Source organism: Nyctereutes procyonoides, unplaced genomic scaffold (genome assembly GCF_905146905.1).
Source record: "Nyctereutes procyonoides isolate TBG_1078 unplaced genomic scaffold, NYPRO_anot_genome, whole genome shotgun sequence".
NCBI lineage: Eukaryota > Metazoa > Chordata > Mammalia > Carnivora > Canidae > Nyctereutes > Nyctereutes procyonoides.
The window spans coordinates 38,006,154-38,033,598 of record NW_026575047.1 but is presented as its reverse complement, the minus strand read 5'-3'; the positions used below and the strand labels follow the sequence as shown (position 1 = coordinate 38,033,598).

Below are 27,445 nucleotides of genomic sequence, written 5' to 3'. Positions count from 1 at the left end.
CGAAGAAGATGCTGGATCCGTGGGCTGAGCAAGGGAGTTGGTGGGGTTTTTCTTCCTCTTTCCAGCAGGTTGGAGCCAGCTAGCTCCATATTTCATCTGAATGTGAATGTGACAGTGATTTCCTGACAGAAGGCCTCTTTCCTAGTACTCTGGCTCTCCCCTATCCCAGGACTGCTATAGTTCTCCTTCTCTGGAGCATGAAGGAAACAGCTGGGGTTTCCTTTCTTTTGTATTAAGTTGAAATACAATTTGGGGCTTCCCTGACACTATTCCCTGGCCCATTTGATGACCATGTGGCACTTGAGAGTCGCTCTGCCCCTCATGTTTAGCTGTCTGTTTGCCAGCCAATCACAGTTGTAGATGAAAAGGAATCAAGCAGACACTGACTAGGGAGAAAAAAAAAGGCCTAGGAGATGATATAATTTGCTGGAGTTTATTTATGAGACAGTTAACATTAATCCTGGCAATAGCAAATCATCTTGGATTTGATTGAATTCATGTAGCAGCAAGAAACCAAAATGACAAAATTAATGATTTAATATTAGGAGTTTAATTAGCAGAAGTTATAGCCATGTCTCATCTATGAATCAGAAGTTTTCCAAAGAAAAGAGATGCTGAGCCATGGTTCATTCGTTCTTTCTCTCTCTTCTTTTCTTTTCTTTTCTTTTCTTTTTTTCTTTTTCTTTTTCTTTTTCTTTTCCTTTCCTTTCCTTCCCTTTCCTTCTCTTTTTCTTTCTTTCTTTCTTTCTTTCTTTCTTTCTTTCTTTCTTTCTTTCTTTCTTTCTTTCTTTCTTTCTTTCTTTCTTTCTTTCTTTCTTTCTTTCTTTCTTTCTTTCTTTCTTTCTTTCTTTCGTCTCAATGATTGATTTTTCACTAGTGCATGTGGTTAGGGGGTGATAATAGTCCCTGAGAAATTGAGGGAGTATGGTATGAGTGCTCTCTCTTTTTGGCTATGGAACCAGCCAGGAATTTCCAGGTATTGATGCTTAGGTCTGGCCAGGCGTCACTGCATATAAACTTCTCTTTCCACCCCTCCCCCAATACCCCCAGCATTTTGGAAACCTGTTGGGGTAAAAGCCAGGTGTGTGATTTCCCAGAATCTGGGGGTTTGCCTATGTGCATCCTGGCTGTGTGCATGTGTGACAGTGTGATGAAGATGATGCTGGATGGAGTCCAGTGGGATCCTGGGAATCACTGATTCTGTTCTGTTTCTGTTGTAGCCCTTGCCAGCATCCAGCCATGGGGGATATGAAAACTCCAGATTTCGATGACCTTCTGGCTGCCTTTGACATCCCAGACCCCACCAGCCTTGATGCCAAGGAGGCCATCCAGACCCCCAGTGAGGAGAATGAGAGTCCCCTCAAACCTCCAGGCATGTGTATGGATGAGAGTGTGTCCTTGTCTCACTCAGGTTCATCCTCAGATGTGCCGGCTGTGAGTGTCATTGTCAAGAACACCAGCCGCCAGGAGTCATTTGAAGCGGAGAAAGACCACATTGCTCCCAGCCTCCTACACAATGGTTTCCGGGGCTCGGACCTGCCTCCAGATCCCCACAGCCTGGGCCACAACTGTGGGAAGTTTGATTCCACTTTCATGAATGGAGACAGTACTAGGAGTTTCTCTGGCAAGCTAGAACCTTCCAAGTCAGAGCCGTTACCGACCTTTAACCAGTTCAGTCCAATCTCCAGCCCAGAACCTGAGGATGCCATCAAAGATAATGGGTTTGGAATGAAGCCCAAGCACTCAGACGGTTATTTCCCACCCCCTCCTGGGTGTGGGTCTGTGGGGGGCCCAGTCCTGGAGGCTCTGGCTAAGTTTCCAGTCCCAGAGCTCCACATGTTTGATCACTTCTGTAAGAAGGAGCCCAAGCCAGAGCCTCTGCCGTTGGGGGAGCACGAAAGAGGTGGGCAGAAGGTGGGGGAACCTCACAAGGAGCTGGATGCCAGTCGATTCTTTGGGGAAGCTCTGGAATTCAACAGCCACCCCAGCAACAGTACTGGAGAGCCTAAGGGGCTCACCCTGGAGCTTGGTACCTGCTCATCAGTCCCCCCTCGGCAGCGTCTGAAGCCAGCTCATTCTAAGCTTTCCTCTTGTGTTGCAGCCTTGGTGGCGCTGCAGGCCAAAAGAGTGGCCAGTGTCACCAAGGAGGACCAGCCTGGCCACACAAAGGATCCCTCAGGGCCCACAAAAGAGGGCTCCAAAGGCAGCCCCAAAATGCCCAAGTCACCAAAGAGTCCCCGGAGCCCTCTGGAGGCCACCAGAAAGAATATCAAGCCATCAGACAGCCCTCGGAGCATCTGCAGTGACAGCAGCAGCAAAGGCTCCCCTTCGGTGGCTGCCAGCTCCCCACCAGCAATTCCCAAAGTCAGAATCAAAACCATTAAGACATCATCGGGGGAAATCAAACGGACCGTCACAAGGATCCTGCCAGACCCTGATGATCCCAGCAAGTCCCCCGTTGGATCACCTCTAGGGAGTGCCATTACCGAGGCCCCAAGTGAGGTGCCAGAGGACGAGGTCACTGCCTTGCCGGCAGTGGCGCACTCTCCGGAGGTAGGCACAAATTCCGGGAGCCCCCTGGGTGACAAGAAAGGGGATGAGAGCGCACCGAAGGCCACTGACTCGGCATCTCCCTGCTGCAGCTCAGGGTCCCGGATTCCAAAGGGGGCTATCCCCAGCTCACAGACAGGCAAGAAGCAGCAGCAGAGCACAGCGCTGCAGGCCTCTGCCCTGGCGCCTGCCAACCTCCTGCCCAAGGCTGTGCACCTGGCCAACCTGAACCTCGTCCCCCACAGTGTTGCCGCGTCGGTGACGGCCAAGTCCTCGGCACAGAGGCGCAGCCAGCCACAGCTGCCGCAGATGTCGGTGCCCCTGGTCCACCAGGTGAAGAAGGCTGCCCCACTGGTTGTGGAGGTCTTCAACAGGGTCCTGCACAGCTCCAACCCCGTGCCCCTCTATGCGCCAAATCTCAGCCCACCTGCGGACAGCAGGATCCACGTACCGGCCAGTGGGTACTGTTGCCTGGAGTGTGGGGATGCGTTTGCCTTAGAGAAGAGCCTGAGCCAGCACTATGGCCGGCGGAGTGTCCACATCGAGGTGCTGTGCACACTGTGCTCGCAGACACTGCTCTTCTACAACAAGTGCAGCCTGCTCCGGCATGCCCGTGACCACAAGAGCAAGGGGCTCGTCATGCAGTGTTCTCAGCTGCTCGTGAAGCCCATCTCTGTGGACCAGATGTTTGTGTCGGCCCCGGGGACCTCCCCGGCCCCTGCAGTCCCAGTCCCCCCATCATCCCCCAAATGTGGCCTCACGTCAGGCAGTGCCAGCCCAAGCCTTCCGGCTTTGCCGCTCTATCCAGACCCCGTGAGGCTCATCCGGCACGGGATCAAGTGTCTCGAATGTCACAGGCAGATACGCGACTACGTGGCTATGGCTGCACATTTCCAGAGGACGGCGGAGGAGAGCGAGGGGCTGGTAAGCAGAGCCTTCCTGCGATGGCTGTCGGCCCCCGGGTGTACTCGGCTCCATGCTTGGGCGTGGAGGAAAGCTCCCTGGTGCGGGGGCACTGGTGGCATCTTAGGAGTCTTAGAAGAAGACGTCTGGCTTGCTGGTTAGTGACCCTCCTGAATGTGTAGTGCTTGGTGTTGGTTGGGGAAAGGGTCCTGCCCCCAGCTTGGGGGGGCACTCTGAAGATTTACCAGCTGTGTCTGTGGCCATGCCCCACATTCTGCTCAGCTCCCACTCTGCTGGGTGAGCAGGGCCCCTTGTCTGGCCTGGGCTGGTCTCTGGGAGGTGTCAGTATGGTCTCGTCATGTGCCCAGAGAGTTTGGGGATGGGGAGGTGTGTCCCTGCCCCACACCTAAGTCTGTACCCTCGGCACTGTGTGTTGTTGGGGCAGTTCCCTGTGGGGACACTGCATTAGGCCGAGGTAGTGCCGAGGTAGGACCGAGGAAGGAGACTGGACTGGCACACGTGCTGTGGCACAGGCCTTCAGGACCTCTTTCATCTGTGTCCCCACCACTTTAGGGAGGCCACCACGCTCATCAGCTTGTTCCAATTTTTGGTTATGCTGATGAGATTGGATTTTGTTTTTGTTTTTTTTTTTGAAGACAGTCTGTGCTGAAAATACCCATTGGCACCTCTGTGTCGGTGGCTGTCTGTGTTTGCAAGGTCCTGTGAAAGCAGGCCTCCTGACATGCCTCCAGAAGTCTCTCTTCTTCCTCCTCCAGGGGACTCTTTTCCACCCAGCTGAGACCAGAGCCCACCCCCTCCCTGAGCCCCCTGTCCTCGAACAGGGCTGCAGATGCCTGGGAGGGAAACAGAGCAGCCCTTTTCACACCGGTTCAGCAGAGGCCTGGGTCATTCCTAGTCAGCTGGCCCATGAGCTTGGCGCAAAGCCTTCCAAGTGAGCGCTGTGTTGGGAGGCTCCCTGGTCAGCTCTTGCAGCCCAGCAGAGACAGGGCTCGCTACACAGCTGCTCCAGTGTGAAGCAGATGAAGTTTGGGGCTAAAAGCCTTGTGAACATGGCTGCACAGAGTGCCTTGCAGGGACTCGCTCATGGTGACTCCGGGCAGAGGGCAGGTGCTGTATGGACGGGACTTTTGAGTGGGACCTGCAAAGGGAATGTAGGGGCGGGGGACGGACAAGCATGTTCCAGGTGTAGGGAACAGAAGTGCGGGAAAATGCCAAGTGCACTTGAGGAGCCTGGGGGGCATCGGGGTGGAGACATGAGGCAAGATTGGTGGCCTGTGGACCTTCTGCAAGGTGCCATATGCTCGCTGTCCCCTCTCATCTTCACCTTCTCTCCTCAGTTTGCAATGAGTCAGATGGAGTGTGGTGACCCCTGCCCTTTGCCCTGAGGCTTCAGCCTTCCTGCTGTCCCCTGAAGAGCTGTCCCTGCAGAACTCAATGCTCCTTCTAGGTCATGTGATCAGAAGCATTGTCAGTGGAGGTCTGACACTTGGTGTTTTTCCACACTGTTCCTCACCAGCTGACACCCCTCCCATCCTGCATCTTTTCCTCTAGTAGGAGCTGGGCAAGAGCCCTCAGACAAGAAGGGAGAGGGTACCCAGGAAGGCTGTCAGGGTTTTCTCAGCCCAGCTCAAATCTCTCACAAAATCTCCCACTGATAGATGTGGTCTCAGAATCTCAGGGAAAGGATCAGGCTTGAGGTCTGGGATCAAAACCTTACCTTGCTAGCTAGTGGACTTGTTTCCTGGGATGGTACCCAGGCTTTAGGCCACACCGAGGGAAGGGATAGATGGATAGGGTGGGGTTAGGCTTCACTCAGGTTGGTGTAGGGGCTGCAGGAGAGCGGGCACAGGCCTTTGGCTTCTCCCTGGGAGTCTCCCCCTGCCCGGGCTGGAGGAATGTCCTTCTCACATTCCCAGCCACCATGCTGGGCAGGACATCAGCATAGAGAGACTCTTTCTTCTGTCTTAAGCTTTTATTTAGCTCTAATGTCATTGTCACCTCTAACAAAATGAACAATTCCTTAATGTTATCTAAGACAGGGATCCCTGGGTGGCTCAGCGGTTTAGCGCCTGCCTTCAGCCCAGGGCGTGGTCCTGGAGTCCTGGGATCTAGTCCCACATCAGGTTCCCTGCATGGAGCCTGCTTCTCCCTCTGCCTGTGTCTGCCCGCCCCCCGCCGCCCCCCCCTCTGTGTGTCTCTCATGAATAAATAAATATTTTTAAAAATGTTATCTAAGACAAGTTCACATTTAGATTTTCCTTTCATGTCAAAAATGATCTTTCTGTAGTTGGGCTTGTTTTGAATTGGGATCCAAACATGGACCATATGTTAGCATGTGTTTTTTGTTTTTGTTATTAAAGATTTTATTTATTTATTCATGAGAGACACAGAGAGAGAGGCAGAGACATAGGCAGAGGGAGAAAAAGGCTCCCTCTGGGGAGCCCAATGCAGGACTTGATCCCAGGACCCTGGGATCATGCCCTGAGCCGAAGGCAGGTGCTCAACCACTGAGCCACCCAGGTGTCCCACATGTTAGCATTTGTTTATCTCTTAAATTCCTCAGTCTAGAACAGTACCACTTCCTCCTCCACCACCAGATGCCCTTCCCAACCTTTTTTTATCATGTCATTGCTTCGTTGAAGAAACTAGTTCATGTGTTCTGCAATTTTTCAGGACAATTATGGGTTTGACTGATGCTTCCTTATACAATTAATTTGTTCTTAAGTACCCCATATTTTATTGGTGATAGAGACTAGAAATAGGCAGTTTTGCAGAGGGGAGTATCATGTTCTTCATATTTCGTGACTTCAGAGAGGCACAGAGTCCTTGATTGTCTCACTTGTAATGATACTAAATGATCAGTGAGTTTAGGTGGTGATGTTCTGATCCCTTTGCCGTAAAGTTCCCCTTCACCTAATTATTTTAGTATTCATTAATGATTGCTCTTTGAGTCACTAGTTTTATTAGGAGTTGAAGAAAGGTGTTTTGTAATATTATTATTTGTTTCTCAGTTATTAGCTGGAGTTCTGTATAAAATGTCTTTCCTTCTTTGATGAGGGCTATTTGGTTACCTTGAAATAAAATATAGTTTATATTGGAAAATGGGATATTTACTTACTTTGTTTCCCTTAGTTAACAGTATTTACAGTAGTGAGTTGATATCCTGAGTCTCAAATAGTGTATTAAGAGGCCCGGCTCTGTTATTTTAAAAAATTATGGTAAAATACATATAGCATAAAGTTTACCACCTTAGCCATTTTTTTAAGTGTACATTTCAGTAGTGTTAAGTACATTCACACTGTTGTGCAATCAATTTCCAGAACTCTTTTCATCTTGCAAAACTGAAACCCTATACCCATTCAACAGTTTCCCCTCCCCCCCTGCCCCTGGCCACCACCCTCCTGCTCGCTGTTTCTGTGAATTTGACTACTCCGTGTACCTCATGAGTGGAATCATGTAGTATTTGTTTCTTGTGACTGACTGGTTTGTTCTGTTTAGCATCATGTCCTCAGGGCTCACCTATGTTGTAGCATGTGACAGGGTTTCCTTCCTTTTTAAGGCTGAATAATATTCCATTGCATGTTTGTACCACATTTTGTTTATCCATTCCTCCATTGATGGGACATTGGGTTGCTTCCACCTCTTGGGTATTGCTTGAATAATGCTGCTATGAGCATGGTGTACAAATATATTTTGGAGCTCCTGCTTTCAGTTCTTTCAGGTATGTACGCAGAGTTGAAATGTCTAGATCATATGGTAACTCTATTTTTAATCTTTTGAGGAGCCCACACACACACTGTTTTCCACAGTGGCTGCACCATTTTACACTCCTGCCAACAGTGCACAAGGGTTCTAGTGTCTCCACATTCCCACCAGCACCTGTCATTTGCTGTTTCGTCTGTCTGTTTGACTTTGTCTTTAGGCACCCTGATGTGTATGAGGCAGCCTTTTCTATGGCTGTTACAATGAACTCATTGGTTTTCACCTGTTTTGTATGTTGGGCTCAGTCACTTTTCCGTGATCAGGCTGCTTTGTCTTCAGTTGTGGAATGCCGTCCAGCTGGCTCCTGTGTCCTCTGGACGTGAACTCATGATGCCTGAGAAACTTCCTCACTTACTTACTGCCCCAACAAGATGTCCTGGGCACATTTCTTGTGCTAAACTTGGCGATTGGCCATCCTTCGGAGGAGCCAGGTTTCTTGCCTAAGGAATGGTATTTAGATGTCATGTCCTGGCTATCAGAGATGCTTGCTGGGTGTATCTGCGACTAGGCCTTTGGAGTGGCCAGAGCTAAGAAGCATATGTTTTTATTGTATTTATTTGTTTATTGAAAAAGTTTTACTTATTTAAGTCATCTCTACACCCAATGTGGGGCTCAGACTCATGACCCCAAGATTGAGAGTTGCATGTTCTTCTGACTGAGCCAGCCAGGGACCCCAAGAAGTATATGTATTGTTTTGGTAATGATTTTATTTATGTATTTGAAAAAGAACAAGTGAGCAAGACCACAAATGGGGAGAGGGAGAGGGAGAAGGAGATTCCTTGTTGAGCAGAGAGCTTAGCTATGGGACTTGATCCCTGGATCCTGGGATCACCACCTGAGCTGAGGGCATATGCTTAACCGACTGAGCTACTTAGGTGTCCTAGAAGTATATGTTTCTAAAAAGAAGAAAGGGGGGGCGGTGGAGCACACAACTCTTGATCTTGGGGTTGTATGAGCCCCACATTAGGCATAGAGCCTACTTTAAAAAAAAGAAAAATCATGAGTATGCTGGTATTCAAATGTAAAATTATAGTTTTTATGTAACTGATTTTATACTGAAAATCTTGGTTCCTAAGGCTTTCCTACCATATATAAATATGCATATATATGTGCAAAATTTTGAAATATCAATACCAATATCATTTCAAACATTAGGATAACTGCATAAAGTCAAAGGTATATTTGCAGTTCTTTCTACTCTTAGAATAGATCACATTAAGGATGTATAAGTCAAAATACTGCATTTTAAAGGTCACTGGGAACAAGTCTTCTTTCTATATGGTTATGTCACCAGCTTGATACATTGTTAGGCTATTTAGTTTCTATTTTTCAATTTTCAGGGAATGTTTTTGTTTTTCTAGTTTAATATTATATGTATATAAAGGTTTATTTGAGAGAGAGAGAGAGAGCTCATTTGCACGCAAGCACTGAGGCAGAAGGGGCAGAGGGAGAGGAAAAGAGAGTCTTAGACTCCCTGTTGAGCTCAGAGCATGATGTGGGCTCCATCTCACAACCGTGATATCACAACCTGAGCCAAAGGCAGACACTTAACTGAGCCACCCCAGCTCCCCCTAGAGTAATCTTTTTTTTTAAAAAAGCCTTTTTATTATGGAATGTCCCAAACATATGTAAAAGTGGACAGGATGGTATAATGAACTCTTCTTTTACAATTACTAACTCCTGGCCATCCCGTTTTACATATTTTCTCACTCATCCCTCCCCCTCTCATGCGTTATTTCTAAATAGATCCCAGCGTCACCATATCTATAATAGTTCAGAATGTATCTGTAAAATATACAGGTTTTCCTTGGCAAGAAAATGAACATAATATCATTGCATCTCAAAATTAATAATAACGATAATTTCTTTTTATTATCAAAGCTTAATGCCAAGTGTCAGATGTCCCAATATCATCAAGTTAGTGTTCAAATATTTCTGATTGTCTCATTTCTCTCTACAGTTGACTTGCTTGAATCAGGGTCCAAATAAGTGCTATACACTGCAATGTGAAAAGTTCTCTTAAACTTCTTTTAATCTATAAATTTCCTTTTTCTCTCTGTTTTTCCCTTGAAGCCTACTTTTTGAGAAACCTGGGTTGTATGTCCTGTAGAGGCTCCATATTCTGGATTTTGCTTTTCCTGTTGTCCCTAATGATTCTTCCTCTAAGCAACCTCCTCTGGGCCTGGGTCAGTGGCCCCTGTGGTGAAAAGTGAGCACTGTGGTCCCCTTTTGACCTAGAGGGGGCTCTGCGGATGCAGGCACCAGCACAGTCTGCTGCTTCCTCTAGGCTGTGTGCTCTGTGCCCGCTAGAGCAGCAGTGGTTGTACTATCCACCCTGCTGCCCCGGTTCTCTCCTGAGTCTGGGAGTGAAGGAGCTGTTGCCCACTCTGCTCTTCTTTGTGGTCATATGTGGTCAGCCTGTTGCTCAGGACACCCCCGAGTGGGCAAACAGGCCTGAGGGAGTGGACACTGGCAAGACTACTCAGTCCACACCTGCACTGGGGTCTTCTGGGAGCCAATCGGATCTGCTCTGGAAGTCCCCGAGCCATCAGACTAGAGATGCTGAGCAGGAACTGCCTCTGATGAGTGGGGACAGAGGCCCTGGGGGGTCTGGCAGTGTAGTGAGTTCTGAGACTTCAAGAAGTGCCTTTGGCCTCTGGTAAGGAAAAGGTGGTCTTCGGAGAAGCCTGAGGGAAGGAGCGCTCACAGTCCTAGAAGCAGTATGATCTTTGGAAACATAGCATCAGTTCTGTCTCTGATGAATAAGGAGAGAGGCAAAGCTTGCTTGGGTGTATCAGCACTTCTGTTGAGGCCTGGGGGTGCCAAGTATCCTGGGAGGGTTGGAGGAGAGCATGTGTGGTGAGCGGCTATTCTGACCTGTGTTCTAGGAAAGCTGGACCGCTGTGGTTGGAGAGCCACGAGCCTGCGGCAGCTGTGGCATCTGGCTGAATTACTTTCTCGGTGTTTTTTCCTAGACTTGCCAGGTGTGCCAGATGCTGCTGCCCAACCAGTGCAGTTTCTGTGCCCACCAGCGGATCCACGCCCACAAGTCCCCCTATTGCTGCCCGGAGTGTGGAGCCCTCTGCCGCTCCGCCTACTTCCAGACCCACGTGAAGGAAAATTGCTTGCACTATGCCCGCAAGGTGGGCTACAGGTGGGTGCTGCCTGGCTTGCTGTCCTGGGCTGGCCTGATGGCTGGTCCTTTTCTGGGGCCAGAACTCATTTCAGTATGAGCTTTAGTTTTAAGGGGCCTGGGCTCCAGGATACTAAGACAGTAATGTTAGTTGGTATTCAGATAGGTCTTTTTATTTTGTGGAGTGCAAGAAGAGTGAGAGGGACAAGAACAAGGAGTTAAAAGGAACTAAAACATGAAAAAGGAGCTTTGAAGGGACAGTTTAGGGAGAATAGATTGGTTTTTAAAAGTATATAAAGTTAATCTGATCACAGAGTTACTGTGTTTGGCATATTAAATTTAAAGTCCCATTTCAATAATAAATGTACTAATTGCAGTACTTTTAGATGTTCTCAGTTTCCACTAACAGATGGAACTACAATGCAAAGTTTGGAGCCAAATGCAAAGGGCTCTTGTAGCTTCACATTGATTAGTTTTTGTCAGTTTGTGAGAAACAAGCACAACCTGAAAATGGAAAAATGATGAGCCTCATAGTAAAACCAAGAAAACTATTTTAAACTGAATCTTCTCCACATGTCAAATAAATATAGACAAGAAGTCATTTTCAGGAAAAAGATCAAAATGGGGAAGAAAACACCTTCCAAACATACTGATTGATCTCTAACATTTACATCAACTCAGTGAGGCCCCCTTTTCTGATATGCTGCATTTGGGAGTTTCATCTTCTGATGTTTTTATGGTATCACTTTCACACCAGAAAATTAATTTTGTCCAAATTTAGTAAGGTTTTCTTCTCTTTGGAATTAAAAAAAGATTGATTTAGTTCATTTCTTAACTTCCTTTTCGAGTACTTATTACTGTCGTCAGCGCTATGCCAGACACTGAGGATGCAGAGGGCATCAAGACACAGCCCCTGCTATCAGTGTGGTAGGTCACAGACCTATACATGTAATCATAACTCGGGGTGGTGAGGCCCACAGTAGGGGAAGGGTCAGAGGGATATTAGGAGGTTTTCAGGCAAACGAAAGGGGGAGAGCATGTCTGACAAGGGTATGAGCAGGGATGCCAGTATACCTGATAGGTTACAGGAATGATGGACATTTTGGTGGAAAGGGGGTCAAGAGGAACTGGGGAATGGGTGAGAAATGAGACCAGAGCATCAGTCGGGCCAGGCCCAGGTGAGACCTTGTATTCCTTGGCAGACACTTAGACTTTTTCCAATGGACAGTGAGGGGCTCCAGATGGATCTGTAGCCGGGAAGTGGTCTGGCTAAACCCGTGCTTCAGGAAGATTGCTCTGGGAAGCTTACTTGTGTGTTAGGGCAGAACCCAGAGACTGGTTGAGAGGCAAGTGTGATGGTCCAGGTAAGAGGCTGGGGGCTCGGGCAGAGGCACAGCCACTGTAGGGATGCAGAGAAGGTAGATCTTGGAGAGCTTTAGGGAGCAGAAGCATTTGAGTTTGATGGTAGCTCACAGACAGGGCAGAGGGGTGGAGAGGGGCTGTGTGGGCTCTGAGGCTTCAGTCCCCATGTAAGCACTTCCAAATGTAGACTGGCTGCTTTTGTGTGTTATGGGAGATGGGTCCCCTAAAGTGCAGGAGAAGCAGACAAACCAGAGATAAGTTATACAGAGCCCTTGCCACCATGTTGCAGAACAGCATTGCTTGGCAGCATCCCAGGTCACTTTTGTTGTTGTTGTTTTTTATTTACGTATTCTATATCGCCCACTTGGGGCTCAAACTCACAACCCTGAGATCAGGAGTCCCACACTCCACCAACTGAGCCAGGTGGGTGCCTCTCCCCACCCCTCCCCTCCCCCCCCCTCCCCATGCCATCAGCCACATTTTTAAACCAAACACCTGAATGTGTGTTTTTACAGTACTGTGTAACATTTATAAATCAAAGTGAAATACCATTCACTTTGATTTACATGTGTGCTGTTTCTTGTTCCAAGATCAAGTCCAATCCACTAAAAATTCAAGCCGTACTTAAATTTTTATCTTTGAATTTTGAAGTCAAAGAATTTCTGATGACACAGATTCATAGCATTCTTTTTTTGGTCTTTTTTTTTCCCCCTTGGTCTTTTAACTCAATATTTTACTTTCCTTTCATCTGCAAGAGTAAGAAGAAACAGTGTCTCAAAAGCAATTCAGTTTGTCAAGCCTTTTTTTCTTTTTAAGATTTTATTTATTTATTCATGAGAAACAGAGAGAAGCAGAGACATAAGCAGAGGAAGAAGCAGGCTCTCAGCAGGAGCCTGATGTGGGACTCGATCTTAGGCCTGGAATCAGGCCCTGAGTCAAAGGCAGATAGATGCTCAACTGCTGAGCCACCCAGGTGTCCCTGTCAAGCCTTTTTGTAAGGAAAAGTGTAATGTGATTCAGCCAGAGGGCTTACTGGAGATCTTGACATTAAAATCTTCAGTGACCCGTGGTTGAACTCAGAAGATGTATACACTAGTACACTATTGGTTGCACTTAAGATCTTCAGATATTGGGCAGCCCCGGTGGCTCAGCGGTTTAGCATCGCCTTCAGCCCAGGGCGTGATCCTGGAGACCCAGGATCAAGTCCCACATCGGGCTCCCTGCATGGAGCCTGCTTCTCCCTCTGCCTGTGTCTCTGCCTCTCTCTCTCTCTGTGTCTCTCATGAATAAATAAATAAAATCTTAAAAAAAATATCTTCAGATATTCACATATTTTTTGTATCAGCTTTATTTAGACACAACATATAATTCAGCCATGTAGTGTGTACAATTCAATGGTTTCTAGTATATTTACTGGGTTGTTCAGTCACAACCAGTTTTGGAACATTTTCATCACTCAGAAAGAAACTCTGTATTCATAACTCTTCCATCCCCCACCCCCATCCCTTAGCTACCACTCATTTCTTTTCTGCCTCATATATTTGGTTATTTTGGACATTTCATAGAAATGGAATCATAGAATATGTAGTTTTAGCCAAGATTCATCCATATTGTAATATGTCAGCATTTCATTCCTTTTTTATGGCTGAATGATACTCCACTGTCTGTATATACCACAATTTGGTCATCTGTTTATGACCAGTTGACAGACACTTGGGTTTCCACCTTTTGGCCATTATGAATAATACCACTGATGAACATTTCATGCATCAGTTGTTGTGTAGACATATCTTTTACATTTTTTTGGGTGGATACCTGGGAGTAGAGTAGATGGTTCAACTGATAACTCTATGTTTAACTTTTTGAGGAACTGTCAGGCTATTTTCAAAAGTAGTTGTACCATTTCTATATTCCTACCAGCAGGCATGAGATTTTTGATTTCTCTACATCCTTGCTGGCACATGTTATTGTCTGACTTCTGCTGACCCATCCCTGTGGGTGCAAGGTGGCATCTTGTTATGATTTTGATTTACATTTTCCCAGTGGCTCATAGTGTTGAGCATCTTTTCTGTTTGATATTTGTGTATCTTCTTTGGAGAAATGTATATTTGCTTGGTTTTAAATTGGGTTATTTATTATCTTACTATTGAGTTGTAAGAGTTCTTTGTATATTCTAGATTTAAGTCCCTTGTCAGATACATGATATGCAAATATTTCCTCCCATTCTGTGGGTATTATATTTTTTAGTGATTCCTGAAAGTGTACCTATGCTCCATTTCATTGAGTTGTACTACAGAGTCTTACAGTAGTATTTTGTTTTGTGTTATTTTTGCTTTTTCTTGAAGACATTGTCAAAAGCCTGTACATTATATATATGTTTTATGTATATGTGTTTCATATAAAATATGTATATACATTATACACATACTTTAGAATTGTATGAATTATTCTACTCTTTGTTGAAAATTTGGAGAGTGGCAAGTGATGTCACAATGGAGCAAGTTTCAGTTATTCTTAATGATATGTCATTTTTTTCTTATTTGGGATTATTGGGACAATTAAATATTATACCACTGTGTCTGTTCTAAAACTTTACGTATTTCATAGCTTATGATTCTATTATTGTGTATTTTCTCTTAATTGGTAAAGAAGTTGTATTGTGGGTTCAGATTTCTCTTCTGCACCTTTTTTCATCAATTTGTAAGCCATACTTAGTCTTTCACTGAGGTTGGTGTGTGTTCTTTTACCCCTTTATGCTCTACTTTCTTATACCCCTTTTATGCTTCTTTGAAGAATGTCCATTCGGTAAATGGAATGGATTTTTAGGCACATTTTTGAAGGGTGTATGTTGCTCCTGCTGAAGTTTGGTCACACTACACAAATATGGACACTTTAAGATTCTTTATACATATCAGGTGTACTTGGCCACTTTGGACGAATTTGGAAATATGTGGACTTTTTTTTCTCCTCACAATACATTGTGGTGTGGCAGTACTTCTGTGTACTAGAAGTTGGTCACTATTTTGTTCAGCAGGAGAGAAAAGAAAATATAATTCAGTAGCTTGTATAGAAGCTCTAGAGAATGTACAAATTTAGTAATGATTGCACATCAGAGATCATTGCAAACAGCTTTCTGGTTTTGTGGGTTGCTCCTTGTTGCTAATTAAGTTTGCAGAGGTAGTTCCATCTCCCACCCCTCCCAACACACAGAAAAGGAAGAAAAACGAAAAGGACCAGATAGGATTCTGTGATGATGTGTGTGGACTGTGAAAACAGGCTAATGTACTGAATTGAAGGCTTCTATTTGGGAGTCAAAGAATTTTTAAGTGAAGATGTGCCTTTTTTCAGTGAAGCAACAGCCCCTCTTCTAGTGTTTACTGGGAATTCGGGGTAATGGGGTCAGGCAATATTGCAACCAAAGGGAGACCAGAGTTGTCCTGAGAGGAATGGCTGGGCACAGGGAAGGTGTTTCCTCATGGAGGGGAGATGGGGGTGGGGTGGGGGAGGATGTAGATAGGAGGAAAGAAGGAACGCGTGAGGGGGTGGTCTGGGTCCTGGAAGGGATGGAGGATGGCATGGAGATCATGGAGGCCTATGAGTCTGAGGAAGGAGAGGGCCAGATTCTTAGAGATTGTGAAGTCAGCAGAAGAGTTCAACATGCCTCAGTTTCAGAAGAAATTCTTTAAGACAGTTCCTACATCATGCAAGTGGTATATTCACCAAACAAAGCTTGAAAAATACAACTTGGTAGAAAAAGAAGCAAAAAGTTATACACAATGCCAGCAGGGAGACCCTCCCAACACTTATGAGCTATGTGATCCAAAGCTGTACCGACCACATTGGGCTGCTGAGCACTTGAAATGTGGCCAGTATGACTGGCTATTGCATTGTATATTATTAAATCTAAATTGCCACATGGCCAGTACAGTATAGAACATTCCAGCTGCTACCACAGGTTCCACTGGATAGCGCTGCTTCAGAGGATTCCTTCTTGGGCTTTAAGGCCTGCTATGGTGAGCGCAGTGTTTCCTGACAGCACTTTTATTAAGTGGCCATTGCTGCCCATTTGGTACCAGCCTGTGGGAAGGCACAGGCTTTCAAAGGATGCTGTTTATGTCATTTTGGACATCACCCCCCCCCCCCCGCCTTCCCCACCAGCTTCTCTTAGCTGGGCTCAGATTTTTGGTTTCACTGAGGAGTGGGGTGGGACTGGGGTGGGTTTCTTCCCCCTTCTATACCAGGCATAGCCTTGGGCTTGGGGAGCCTGGGTGACCCCACTATGCCAGATGGCAGCAGGAGCTCAGAATGTATGTGTGGAGGATAGAGTGCTCAAGGGAGAGGGAGAGGGTGTCCCCAAGATGGCTCTGTTCTTGACCTCCATCCCTCCTTTTCCACCACTACTTCTGGGTCTGACATGCCTTCCACACCCTGCCACTCCTATCATCCAGGTGCATCCACTGCGGGGTTGTCCATCTGACCCTGGCCTTGCTGAAAAGCCACATCCAGGAGCGACACTGCCAGGTTTTCCACAAATGTGCATTCTGTCCCATGGCCTTCAAGACTGCGAGCAGTACTGCAGACCACAGTGCCACTCAGCACCCCACCCAACCTCACAAACCCTCCCAGTGAGTGAAGCTCCAGGGCCAGCAGGCCTGTGGGCTTGAGCTAAGTGGTCTGGGTGCTATAGGGGGAGGTGTTGGGATGGACCAGGGAGCTGGGGCTGGTGGTGGAGGTGCCCAGGGTTCACTGAAGACGTCCTGAGCCAGGGGAGTATACACATCGGCTCTGAGTAGTGCTTCCCCAGACCTGACCCTGGTTCAGAGAGAGCACAGATGGGGTGGAGGTTCTGCCCAGGGGGCCTGGCCATCTCACTCCCTGGGGCTTGTCTCATCAGGCTCATTTATAAGTGCTCCTGTGAAATGGTCTTCAACAAGAAGAGGCACATTCAGCAGCATTTTTACCAGAATGCTAGCAAGACGCAGGTGGGCGTCTTCAAGTGCCCCGAGTGCCCACTCTTGTTCCTGCAGAAGCCAGAGTTGATGCAGCATGTCAAGGTGGGCTGCCCAGGGGAAGGAGGCTGGGGAGGAGGGCACATGCCTCAGGTCGGGGGTCTGACTCTGTGCATCTTTCCCCTTGCCCAGTCAGTAATCGCTCTCCCCATCCCCAGAGCACTCACGGTGTTCCCCGAAATGTGGACGAGCTGTCAAGCCTCCAGTCTTCATCGGACACGTCCTCGACCCGCCCTGGCTCTCGGGTTCCCACCGAGCCCCCGGCCACAAGTGTGGCTGCTCGGGGCAGCTCCCTGCCCTCGAGCCGCTGGGGCCGGCCCGAGGCCCATCGCAGGGCTGAAGCCAGGCCCCGGCTGCGGAACGCTGGCTGGACCTGCCAGGAGTGCCAGGAGTGGGTTCCTGACCGGGAGAACTATGTGTCCCACATGAAAAAGAGCCACGGTCGGGTAAGTGTCCTCACACAGTCAGTGCGGTGCCAGATTCTCTGGACTTGCCTCCTGTGGGGTCAGAGCCCCCCTGTGTGGCTGACCCCTTAGGGTTCCCGGTGCCTGGGCAGGGTGGGTACCACAGTTCTTGAGATCTTTGGGGGCATCCTCCTCTCTGCCTACATCACCTGAGTAGAAAGATACACCCAGACCTGTTTTATAGTTCTGATGCTTTGCATCCTGTCATCTCCTCTAGACGCTGAAGCGGTACCCATGTCGGCAGTGTGAACAGTCCTTCCACACCCCCAACAGCCTGCGCAAACACATCCGCAACAACCATGACACAGTGAAGAAAGTCTACACTTGTGGGTGAGTCTCTGGAGATGGGAGCCAGGAAGCCTGAAATTCAGAGACTGCTCATGGCATCACTGGGGCTTTTCTCTGCTGGGAGATTAAGGGTCGGAAGCAAGAGATAAGCAAGTTTCTAATGGAAAGATGGTGTGGCTACGTCAGAAGGCAGGGCTGGTTGGGAACCAGCTTCTAGAACCTGGTAGCTCCTGAGTCTTTTCCCACCTCCCTCACCGTGGGTTGCACTGCTAGTCAGTGTGACGGGCTCTGAGGTTTAGGAGGTGTGGTGATGATGGGACCATGTGTCCTCTCTGGCCAAGAGGCTTTGACATCATGTCTCTGCTTCAGGACATACCCTGACCTCTTCCTTGCTGACCACTAGCGCATCACCTGGACTTCTGGGCAGTGATATCAGGGAGTGGAGAGTAAGATCATGGCTTAGGACCAGCACAAATATTCTGACTTGCTGTTGTCTGCCACCTTGTCAGCTAAACTTCTCTGGGGAGTGCCCAGCACTACTCAGCCAGCTTGATGACCACCCAGCCAGCTCTCTGCCTGCCCCAGACTCTATTCTGGAGCCAGAAGCCACTCCCACTTTGCCTCCCTGCCAGGTGTGCACTGGGCTCCCTGGAGCCTGTCGTCTTACACAATGTCTCTGGGGCTGTACTCTGCAGGTACTGCACAGAGGACAGCCCTAGCTTTCCTCGGCCCTCCCTCCTAGAGAGCCACATCAGCCTTATGCATGGTATCAGAAACCCTGATTTGAGCCAGACGTCCAAAGTCAGACCTCCGGGTGGACATTCCCCTCAGGTGAGTGTGGGCCCTGCCACTGGCATAGCTTGTTCAGTGAGCCCCTTGAGCTGGAGGGGCAGCAGGAGGGTTACAGGGAGCCCACTGGTAATGGTGGTCATGGAGCAACCAGCACTGACAGCTTCCCTCGATGTGGTCATTCTCTAGTCTGGCATGACCCTCCTGGGGACTGTGCACAGGTAAAGGACAGGGACAGAGACCCGGGAGACTGCCCAGTAGTCTTTTGTTCCTGTGGCTTCCCTGTCACTGTGATGTTCCTTAGCCATGTGGCGCGCTCTCTCTCTTACACACACACACACACACACACACACACACACACACACACACAAACGCTCTCTCTCTCTGTCTCTCATTATGAGTGGAGCCAGCCTAGATTCCTGCTACCCTGGACCCTCTTTTTTTTTTTTTTTTTTTTTTTTACCTTATCCCTATTCCATGCCCTATTCCCATTTCTGGTGAACTTCTGAAACAGCATAGTTCCCTCCTCACAGTAGGCTCCCCCTGGTAGGGAGAGCTGCTCCTCAGAGGGTCAGACATGTCTGGGAAATTCTGAGAGCTGCCTGGAGTTCAGGGCATTCCTTCTTGGCTACTCAGAAAAGGGCGTTGGTCAGCAGAAGCCCTTTCACACATAGCAGGTGGGTTGTCAGTTGACGTTTTGGCAACATCTGTGATTAAAATGCACACCCCCACCCTCCAAACATACATGCCTTTTGATCCAGCAATTCTGTCCCTAGGATTTATCTGTCCTATATCTTTGGCCTCGGGCATGAAAAGGTATGCGCAAGGATTCACTTGGACTGTACTGCAGGGCTGTGCCCAGCAAATAATGAAGGACGCACCTAAACGTCTGCCAGTGGGGACCATTCACCCCTGTGACGAGTCGGTGTGCAACTATTAGGAGAACGAAGTGTCTGTATGTCCTCATGGAAACGACAGCCAGTACATGTCATTAAGTAGGAAAAGCAGGGTGAAGAAAAGTGTGCATGTAATGCTATCATTTTTTAAAAGGCAGCAATTTTATCTTTGTGCGTGCAAAAAGGAGGAGCCACAGAACCTAGGTGATAGGGTGTTCTCTGGAGAGCAGCCTGGGGAGTGGGGTAGGAGGGACTTGGTCTTCTTTCTATCCTTCCCATATCTTCAGATTGTGGTGACACATCTTACATCAGAAAAAAACAAAAGCAAACTGAAAAACCTGAAAGAAGCCAAATATAAACCCATGGTTCAGGGCTGGGGCAAGCAGCCTGGCCTGGGTGGTGATTCTGCAAGTCCGTGGGCCACACTGCAGGTGTGGGAGTCCAGTCTGGGGCTCGGCCCCGACTCACACCATCTTCCTTTCCAGGTGAGCCATCTGAAAAGACCAGGCAGCGGAGCTGGGGACACTCCAGGCACCAGCAATGGCACAACCGTCTCTTCCACCAAAAGGCACAAGTCCCTGTTCCAGTGTGCGAAATGTAGCTTTGCCACAGACTCAGGGCTCGAGTTTCAGAGCCACATACCTCAGCACCAAGCGGACAACTCCACAGCTCAGTGCCTCCTCTGTGGCCTGTGCTACACCTCTGCCAGCTCCCTCAGCCGCCACCTCTTTATCGTCCACAAGGTGAGAGACCAGGAGGAGGAGGAGGAGGAGGAGGAGGAGGCAGCAGAGGTGGCTGTGGAGGCAGCAGAGCCAGAGGAGGGCTCCGGGGAGGAGGTGTCCATGGAGACCAGGGAGAACGGACTAGAAGAATGTGCTGGAGAGCCTTTGTTGGGTGACCCAGAGGCGAGATCACTAGGCCCAGCTTCTGAGGAGGACGGTACCCAAGATGCTCAGAGTCAACCACAGGCCTCTCAGGACCAGGACAGCCATGCACCATCCCCTCAGTTGTGACCAGAGGCTCTACAGTGCGTGTGTCCGGGTGATGCCACAGCGTCCTCCGTCTGCTGTTTGGACAGTGGGAAATAAAAGGCTCTGCCCCGGTGTGAGTGTGGCCAGCTATGCCCTGGAGCAGTGTCTGCCCCGAGCTGCGGGGTGCTGGGTGTCCCCCGGCCCCAGAAAATGTGCGATCACCCAGGACCCTCACAGTTCTAAATCTGCTTCTGTTATTTATGGCTTTGTGCTGCTTCTTGCTACCCCAACTCTTATCTGTGTCCTTCCAACCCCAGGCTGCTTAAGTGGCCCAGCCCCAATGCTGGCCACTCGGCTTGAGGCCCCCCCCCCAGCGCTGTGCACTTCCGGAAGGTTCCTGCTTGCTGCCTTCAGCCAGGGGTCTCCTCGGAGCTCTCCTGGCCTGCAGACAGCAGCTCTCCTTCCTGCCAGCAGAGCCGGAGAAGGGGGATGAGGGTGCTGGCACGGTCCCTCTTAGAGAGCTGGGCCCAGGCTGGCTTGGTGAGGGCCCTCAATCGCCTCGCCCTTCCTTCCTGTCTTCTCTGATTCTTTTCCCCAAAAAGTAGTCCTGGAGAATTAATTGTCACACTGGCTCCTCTTGTCTGTGTGGGTGGGAGAAGGTTCTGCAGCACACCTCTGGAGCCCAGGAGAGCAGGAGATACAGCCAGGGCAGGCAGACCCTTCAGAAGGAGCTGTGCGTCTTTGTTCTGCTGCTGTTCTGCCTTTCCTGATGAGTGAGGTTGGGGGTACACAGACATTGGAATATTTGGACTCTTTCTCTCCTGTGCCATTAGAGAGGCTGCTGCCCCAGGCAGGCCAGCCCCTCCTCCTCTCGGCTACACTCATGTTGCTCAGACTATATTTCAAATAAAAAAAATCTTCTTACCATGCAGGTAGGCTCTTGTATTCCTCTTCAAGTGAGCCTGGCCCTACCCTGCTCCCCTGGAGAGTCTCTCCCAGACTTCCCTTCCTGTCCCATCTCTGAGGGAGAGCAACGTTCCTACTGTCCCAGAAAGGTCCTCTCTAGATTCCGGAGCTGTAGTTAGGAAACCAGGAGCTCGGTCCTCAGCCTTCTAGAGACCTTCTGAGGGCGTGAGGGAAGGGTCAAGGGTCACCTGCCAGGTCTCCCTGGGGCTAGCAGAGTTGGCATTAGGGCCTATTGAAATGTTTCAGGCACCTCCCTCTTTCCTACAGATGGATTTTCCACCTAAGAGAACCCTTTACTGGTGGTGGTGGGTGGGGGAAGGGATAGAGGGGAGGAATTCTGTGATATCTTGCCGAATTCAAGATGCCTTGGTACTGCTGCTGCTGCTGCAGGGAACTCTCAGGATTAGACGGGAGGTTGGGCTGTCTTCACTGGTGGCAGAGTTAGGGCCTGACCAAGCACCAGGGGCAGGCTGTGTGGGCGTGCCCTCTGACCTCTGGCCCACGCCTCTGATACAGCCCTGCAGGGCCAGGGGTGTGGGGCTGGGCTCAGCAGGATCTAGCGCAGCAAAGGCAAGTGGGTGCTGGCTGAGTTCTTAGAGGTGCTCTTTCAAGGAAGTCATTGAATATCACTTGTAAGTTGTTAAGTCAGATAAATACACCTGACCTTTTCACAACAGAAGAAAAAGTACATTTTCTGTCAAATGCCAGATTTTTAGTGAGATGCTAATGGCACCGGGAACAGTTAGTGCTTGCCCCAGTTTCAGAGAATCTGCTGTTTAAGAATTGCTGCACTTGGCAAGGCCACTGTGTCCCACTTTCCCAAGCAGGCAGTGAGGCCATGTGCAAAGCCTGAGTTCATGCCCTCTTGGCTGTTGGCCCTTTCCTAATTCCACTACAGGTGCCCACCCCAACCTGTGGTCCACTCACAGAAACACTATCAAGGAGGCTCTGGGAAGGGTTTGAAATGGATTGTTGGATCACTTCCTGCTTGCCAGCAGTGGTTGCTGGAGTTGGGGGTAGTGGGTAAGGGAAGGTAAACTTGCAGGCTCGACCACCTGTCCTGACCCGGATCTACCTCTCCTTCCTGGGAATGCAGAGTGGAAAGAGTGCCAAGCTATTCACCAGGAACCCGCTGGGGGCAGAGGGGGGACCCACAACCTGGATTCTGCCCTTAACCAGCTCTTAACAAACCCCCTCACTTCGCGCCTCCCCTCCAAATAGTCCTAGTAATTCCCTTCCCACTCGCTTCATGGGCTTTGTGAGATGGTGAGGGTGGAAGCTCCTCCCACCCCGTTTGTGAGAAATTATATAAATGTGACAGATTCTTGCCTTCAAGGTGTGGAGAGTGGAGTGCACCTCCCCTGCCATCAGACTTGGATCCCCGTGAGTGAGCAGTTACTATTGATCTGGGACACCTATTCACTGTGTAGCAGTAGTGACAATTCTAGCACGTCATCTTGCTAAATACTTCACAGTGATTTTCATAACCACAGGGTTCTCACAGCTTACCCCCCCTTCCATTTCCCAAGAGAAAACTGAGGCTCAGAGAGGTAAAATAACCTGCTGGGCCACCTGTAAGGGCTGCTGCTGAGTCAAGGCCTTCTGGTTCTAAAGTCCACAACGTCAACCCCTGTGCTGCCTTAGTGACCCGGCTGCTCTGGCCAGCTCCCAGTATGTCAGCACTTTGTAGCCATCCAGACACCTGCTTTCCTACCTCTCCTGTGGTTGGGGTGCCAGGTTCTCCTTGGAGTCCATCTGTGCCTAGTCATCCCAAGGAGAACCTTGTGCAAAACCTCTGTGTGTGACGTTCTGAAGCACAGGCAGTGTTTCCATGACCTTTCATTTACACTGGGGTTTTGCCTTTGAAGACCATCATTTTGGGGGGGGGGGCATCCCAGAAAGTATGGTTCCCTCAGGGTCCAATATCTTCTGATCTTTTCTTTTTAAAGATGTTTTTAATGAGTGTGCTATCATTATCATTTGTTATCATCAGCAAATGCTGTAACAAGCGCTTATGTACATGTTAGCTGGAGTGAATGCTCTACTGATCAAGTTAAACAGATAAGCTCCCCATCCTTGTAGAAACTACAACTTAATACACTCTAAGGCCTGACAGATGACTAGTATTTATTTTCCAACTGCTTTATCTCTGTAAAACGATGTGCCGAATTACTATAATTGGTGTAGAAAGAACTGTTCCCTTAACTTATGTAAACAGTCTGGTTTTGAAAACTTAATGGTCGTGGCTTAGCAAGTTTGACACACTTTGCCTTCCCCGAGACAGAGGAACCCCCTGCCTGCCCTGCTCACCACTGTATACTCAGCTCTGGGCGCACTTTCTTTTCCTTGTTTTTTTAAAAAAAATTTTGTTGTTTTTCTTAAAAAATTAATACATATACATGGTAAGACATCCAAACAATACAAAAGAATATACAGTGCAAAGTAAGCTTCCTATCGGAGGTCAGCCTTCAGCTCCCCAGCCCACCTCCAGAATTAATCACTGTTATCTAGATCTTGTGTACCCTTTCTGAGCAATTCTATGCATTTACAAGTTTATAAATATGTATATTTATATATCTATTTTTAATACAAATGGTAGCATTCTATGCACAGTGTTCTGAAGCTTGCTTTTTTCACTTGTGTAATGGAGATTGTTCCAAATTCATCCAGTGGGTCAGTCTAATTCTTTAAAAGCCCCTAGCACAGTTCCTTGCATACAGCAGTGGTCCCAAAGAGTGTTCGAATGAGTGAGTGAATGCATGCATGTATGCACACGTGAATGAAAGAATCTGATTCAACTAGTAGCTACAAAGTTCTCTCAGGGTCTGGTCTGAGCAAAGCATTCTAGATTCTAGAATGGGTTGTGCTGTCACCCCTCCACCCCACCCCACCTTGCCTTTTCCAAGGGATCCAGGCCCTTCTTGACCTTGTCCACCAACAGATACCACAGCAATCTTAGGAAGCTAGGTGCTGGGAATCTAGGGTGCCTCTGGAGGAAAGAACAGACTAAAAGAGCCAGGTCCCAAGAATGGGATTTTTTTTTTGAGGTCCCTATTTAAAATGTGTTTCTTTTTATTGGAAAATGGTTATCACATTATTAGAGAAAATAAAAAACATGCATATTTATAATCCCATTCTACTTTTGCGGTTGTTTTCATTTTTGTTTATCAGCTTCCAGTCCTTTCCAACTGCTTTTCCAAATGGACTCTTGTTCAGTTCAAAGCTGAATATATGATTATGATAACAGAAATCGAACATTTCTATATGAAGACGTGATTCTCACATTCATTCCCTTATGGTGGTGCAAAACAATCCTATGAGATGGATACTACTATTCTTCTGGAGATTCAGAATAGTTGAGTAATTTCCCTGAGGCCACAGAGCTCATAAGGGGCAGAACTGAGATTCACTCAGGTGTGACTAGCACTATCCTGCCTCTGATTTTGTACCCTACTTTTTTCTACTTAACATTATATCTGGACATTATGTCTCTACAAAGCCTCCTAAATCCTCATTTTCAATCACTGTAATCACTTTCAAAGCAACATAATTTACTTAACCATTTCCTGTTTAACATTCAAATTTCCCACTTCATCAGTACAGTGAAGAGTCCTGGGCATACAGCTTTTTGCTTCTGCAGAATTATTTCCTCAGGATGTTAACCCTATTTTTCTTGACTGAACTCCCTGGCAATGTGATAGAATGAAGAAAGCCAGTGACTAGAAATCAGAGGCCCTGGGTTTCAGTCTGGACTCTGTAACTAAGTTGTTTGATCTTTCTTGGCCTCAGGACTCCCATCTGTCAAATGGGGGAGGGGTATTGGCTTAAATTTCTGGGGATCTTGAGCCTGGCTAGATTTTATCTTCTCGTTCCTTATGTTTATGACAAAAGAGAAGAAGAGACCTCCCTAGAGGCAAGCACTCTTATAATCGGATTTCTTCTTCTATTAATTGTTTTATTTATTGACTTTTGGTCTAACCATATGCAGAAATAGAAACATCCCTCTCTGCCTCTCTGCCTCCTCCCCCCAAGGCAGTATCACTTTCATTTGCATCAGATTTATGCTTTTTCAGATGGAGTTATGGCTCCTATTTCTTTTGGCTTTTGTCAGGCCTTTCCAAGTTTGAACTATCTGTTGACTTGATAATTCAAAAGCATCTTCAGATCCATCTTTTCAATAGGGACCTGGGTCCAGATGAATTCTTGAGCTAGTTCATTGTGTCATGCACTGGCCTTTTAAAATGCTCTTATTTATTATTATTTTAAAAAGATTTTACCCATTCATTTGAGGCAGAGAGAGAGGGAGAGACAGCATAAGCGGGTTGGGGGAGTGGGCAGAGGGAGAAGCAGACTCCCTGCTGAGCAGGGAGCCTAACGAGGGGCTTGATCCCAGGACCCTGGGATCATGAGTTGAACTGAAGACAAATGCTCAACCAACTGAGCCACCCAGGTGCCCCTGCTCTTATTTTTTATATTTATTATCGCAAATTGAAGTTGAATTTTTAGTGAATACTAGAAAAGAAAGTCAATATATATGTAACTGGAAAGTGGGGCAAAAGGATATGATAATGCCATTTAAGTCAGTTCTAACTGGGAAGAGTCCCCATCTTAGTGAGCCCTCAAGAAGGCCAGCAGCATCGTCTCACATCATGGGTGGGAATGGTATTTCTATATACATAGTGATAATCTAAAATCTACTAGACTTTACTTCTACAACTTAGGCCCACACCTTTTGCCTCTACTTTCTGTGAAGATGGGGATAGTTGATCACGTCTTTCATGTTTGAAGAGTTGTTAAGCTATTCTCCGGTGGGGTGTTCATTCATTAAACTGAGAAAATCCACTGTTTCTCACCTCCCTTTTTCAGATATAGCCCAGGGCACTGTATACAATTCCTATTTTCCTCTGGAATATTCTGATTCTTGGACCAATTTGCTTGGAATTTCTCCCTAGAACCTATGGTGCATAGACAAGGCCAAATATTTTTTGTATCTGAGAGGGAGGGTAGGTTCTACTTTGCTTTGCTTGAGATGGAGGTTTCGCATTTCTACAGGAGGCTGGTCTGGAATGTGATTTCCAAACAGGGAAAAGGTGTGACAGACCAGGTGGGGAGTGGGGAAGGGACAGCAAAGAAAGGGTAGAAAGTTGTAGAGGACAGGCAGGAGAGTTTTGACAGGTAGATGGTTTAGAGCCTGGGATAGCACTTGACTTTTTGGGTGGGTGGTGGTGGTGGTGGTGCTGGGCTTACTAGGAGCAGTACATTAGGAGGAAGCATGGTGGGTGCCAGCAAGCTTGGAAATGATCTGTTGGTGGTGCCCCTTGGGTAAGCAGTCATTGGGACTGGTTGTAGCTGCTGTTGCTGAGAGGTAGTAACAGTTGCAAAAAAAAAAATGAGAAGATGTAGCTGTTGTGGAAGAAGGGCTGGCTGAGGTAGAGAAAGACCTGAAGGGGAGGAAAAGGACTGGTTCTCCCTACAAGAAGATCAGGAAAGGTCTGGGCTGAGAGGGGCCTTTCCCAGGTCTCTCTGAGGGTGTGGAGCTTGTGTCCTGAGCCTGAGTGACAACTCTGTCCCCTGACAGCAGAGTCATCCTCTCATCTCATGATTGCTTTGTTTTGGATGGGGCCTACAGTTGTGGCTGAAATTCCTGACTCCTCCAATCTGATGTGGAATCATAGTAGGTACATTGGGGAGGGCACCTGGCTAGGGCAATTGAGTCCCTAATTCCCCTTCCAATCAAACCAGAATCAGGAGTGGCTCCTTACAGCCAATAATCCTTTAATAGGTGTTCACTTACCCCAGCACAGATGTGGCCACATCTTCAGTCCCTGGAGTGCCAGAATGGCCAGCCCATCCCAGAGTGGCAGGACCTGGAGTTTCCACCCTCCAGGGTCAGGGGCTCAGCTGCATGAGCTGGGAGCTCTGGGGACCCTTGGAGGGTGATCGCATAAGCACTCCAGAGTGCTGCAAATTCACTAGCAGGAAAGGCAGCTTGCAGCAAAAAGTAGTAGGTCCTCATGGGAGGGCAAGACCAACAGAAATCGAGGGCTTTGTTGAGCTCAGGGTTCAATGAGTGGAATCAAAAGGAAAGACCAAAAGAAGAAACTGGAGGGGTGGACACGTGTTTGACTAACATACCCTGCTACTAATGACTTGTCCTGAGATGGGCCACAGGCTGGGGGGCTTTGAAGAGTGGAGTGGAAGCTGATGTTGCTTCATCAGGAAGGTCTCACTGACCTCTGAACTCAATTCCTACACCATAGCTTCTGGAAAAAGGCTACCTCAGTCTGAGTCTACACAGATGCCAAGAAGCAAAATAAGATCTTGAGTCTAT

General features: G+C 47.9%; 1 protein-coding gene across 4 annotated transcripts in view; it reads left to right on the top strand.

Annotated features, from left to right (window-relative positions):
- ZNF592 (zinc finger protein 592) overlaps positions 1 to 24,233 on the top strand; it is a 51,619-nt gene extending 27,386 nt beyond the window's left edge. For all 4 annotated transcript variants that reach the window (XM_055326447.1, XM_055326449.1, XM_055326446.1 and 1 more), the window contains 8 exons: positions 1,221 to 3,474; positions 10,212 to 10,390; positions 16,180 to 16,356; positions 16,626 to 16,785; positions 16,899 to 17,186; positions 17,422 to 17,534; positions 18,188 to 18,323; positions 19,663 to 24,233. In XM_055326447.1, coding sequence (XP_055182422.1) covers positions 1,240 to 3,474; positions 10,212 to 10,390; positions 16,180 to 16,356; positions 16,626 to 16,785; positions 16,899 to 17,186; positions 17,422 to 17,534; positions 18,188 to 18,323; positions 19,663 to 20,190 — 3,816 coding nt within the window. In that variant the 5' untranslated portion in view covers positions 1,221 to 1,239 and the 3' untranslated portion in view covers positions 20,191 to 24,233. The remainder of the gene's footprint in view (positions 1 to 1,220; positions 3,475 to 10,211; positions 10,391 to 16,179; positions 16,357 to 16,625; positions 16,786 to 16,898; positions 17,187 to 17,421; positions 17,535 to 18,187; positions 18,324 to 19,662) is intronic.
- The last annotated feature ends 3,212 nt before the right edge of the window (positions 24,234 to 27,445 follow it).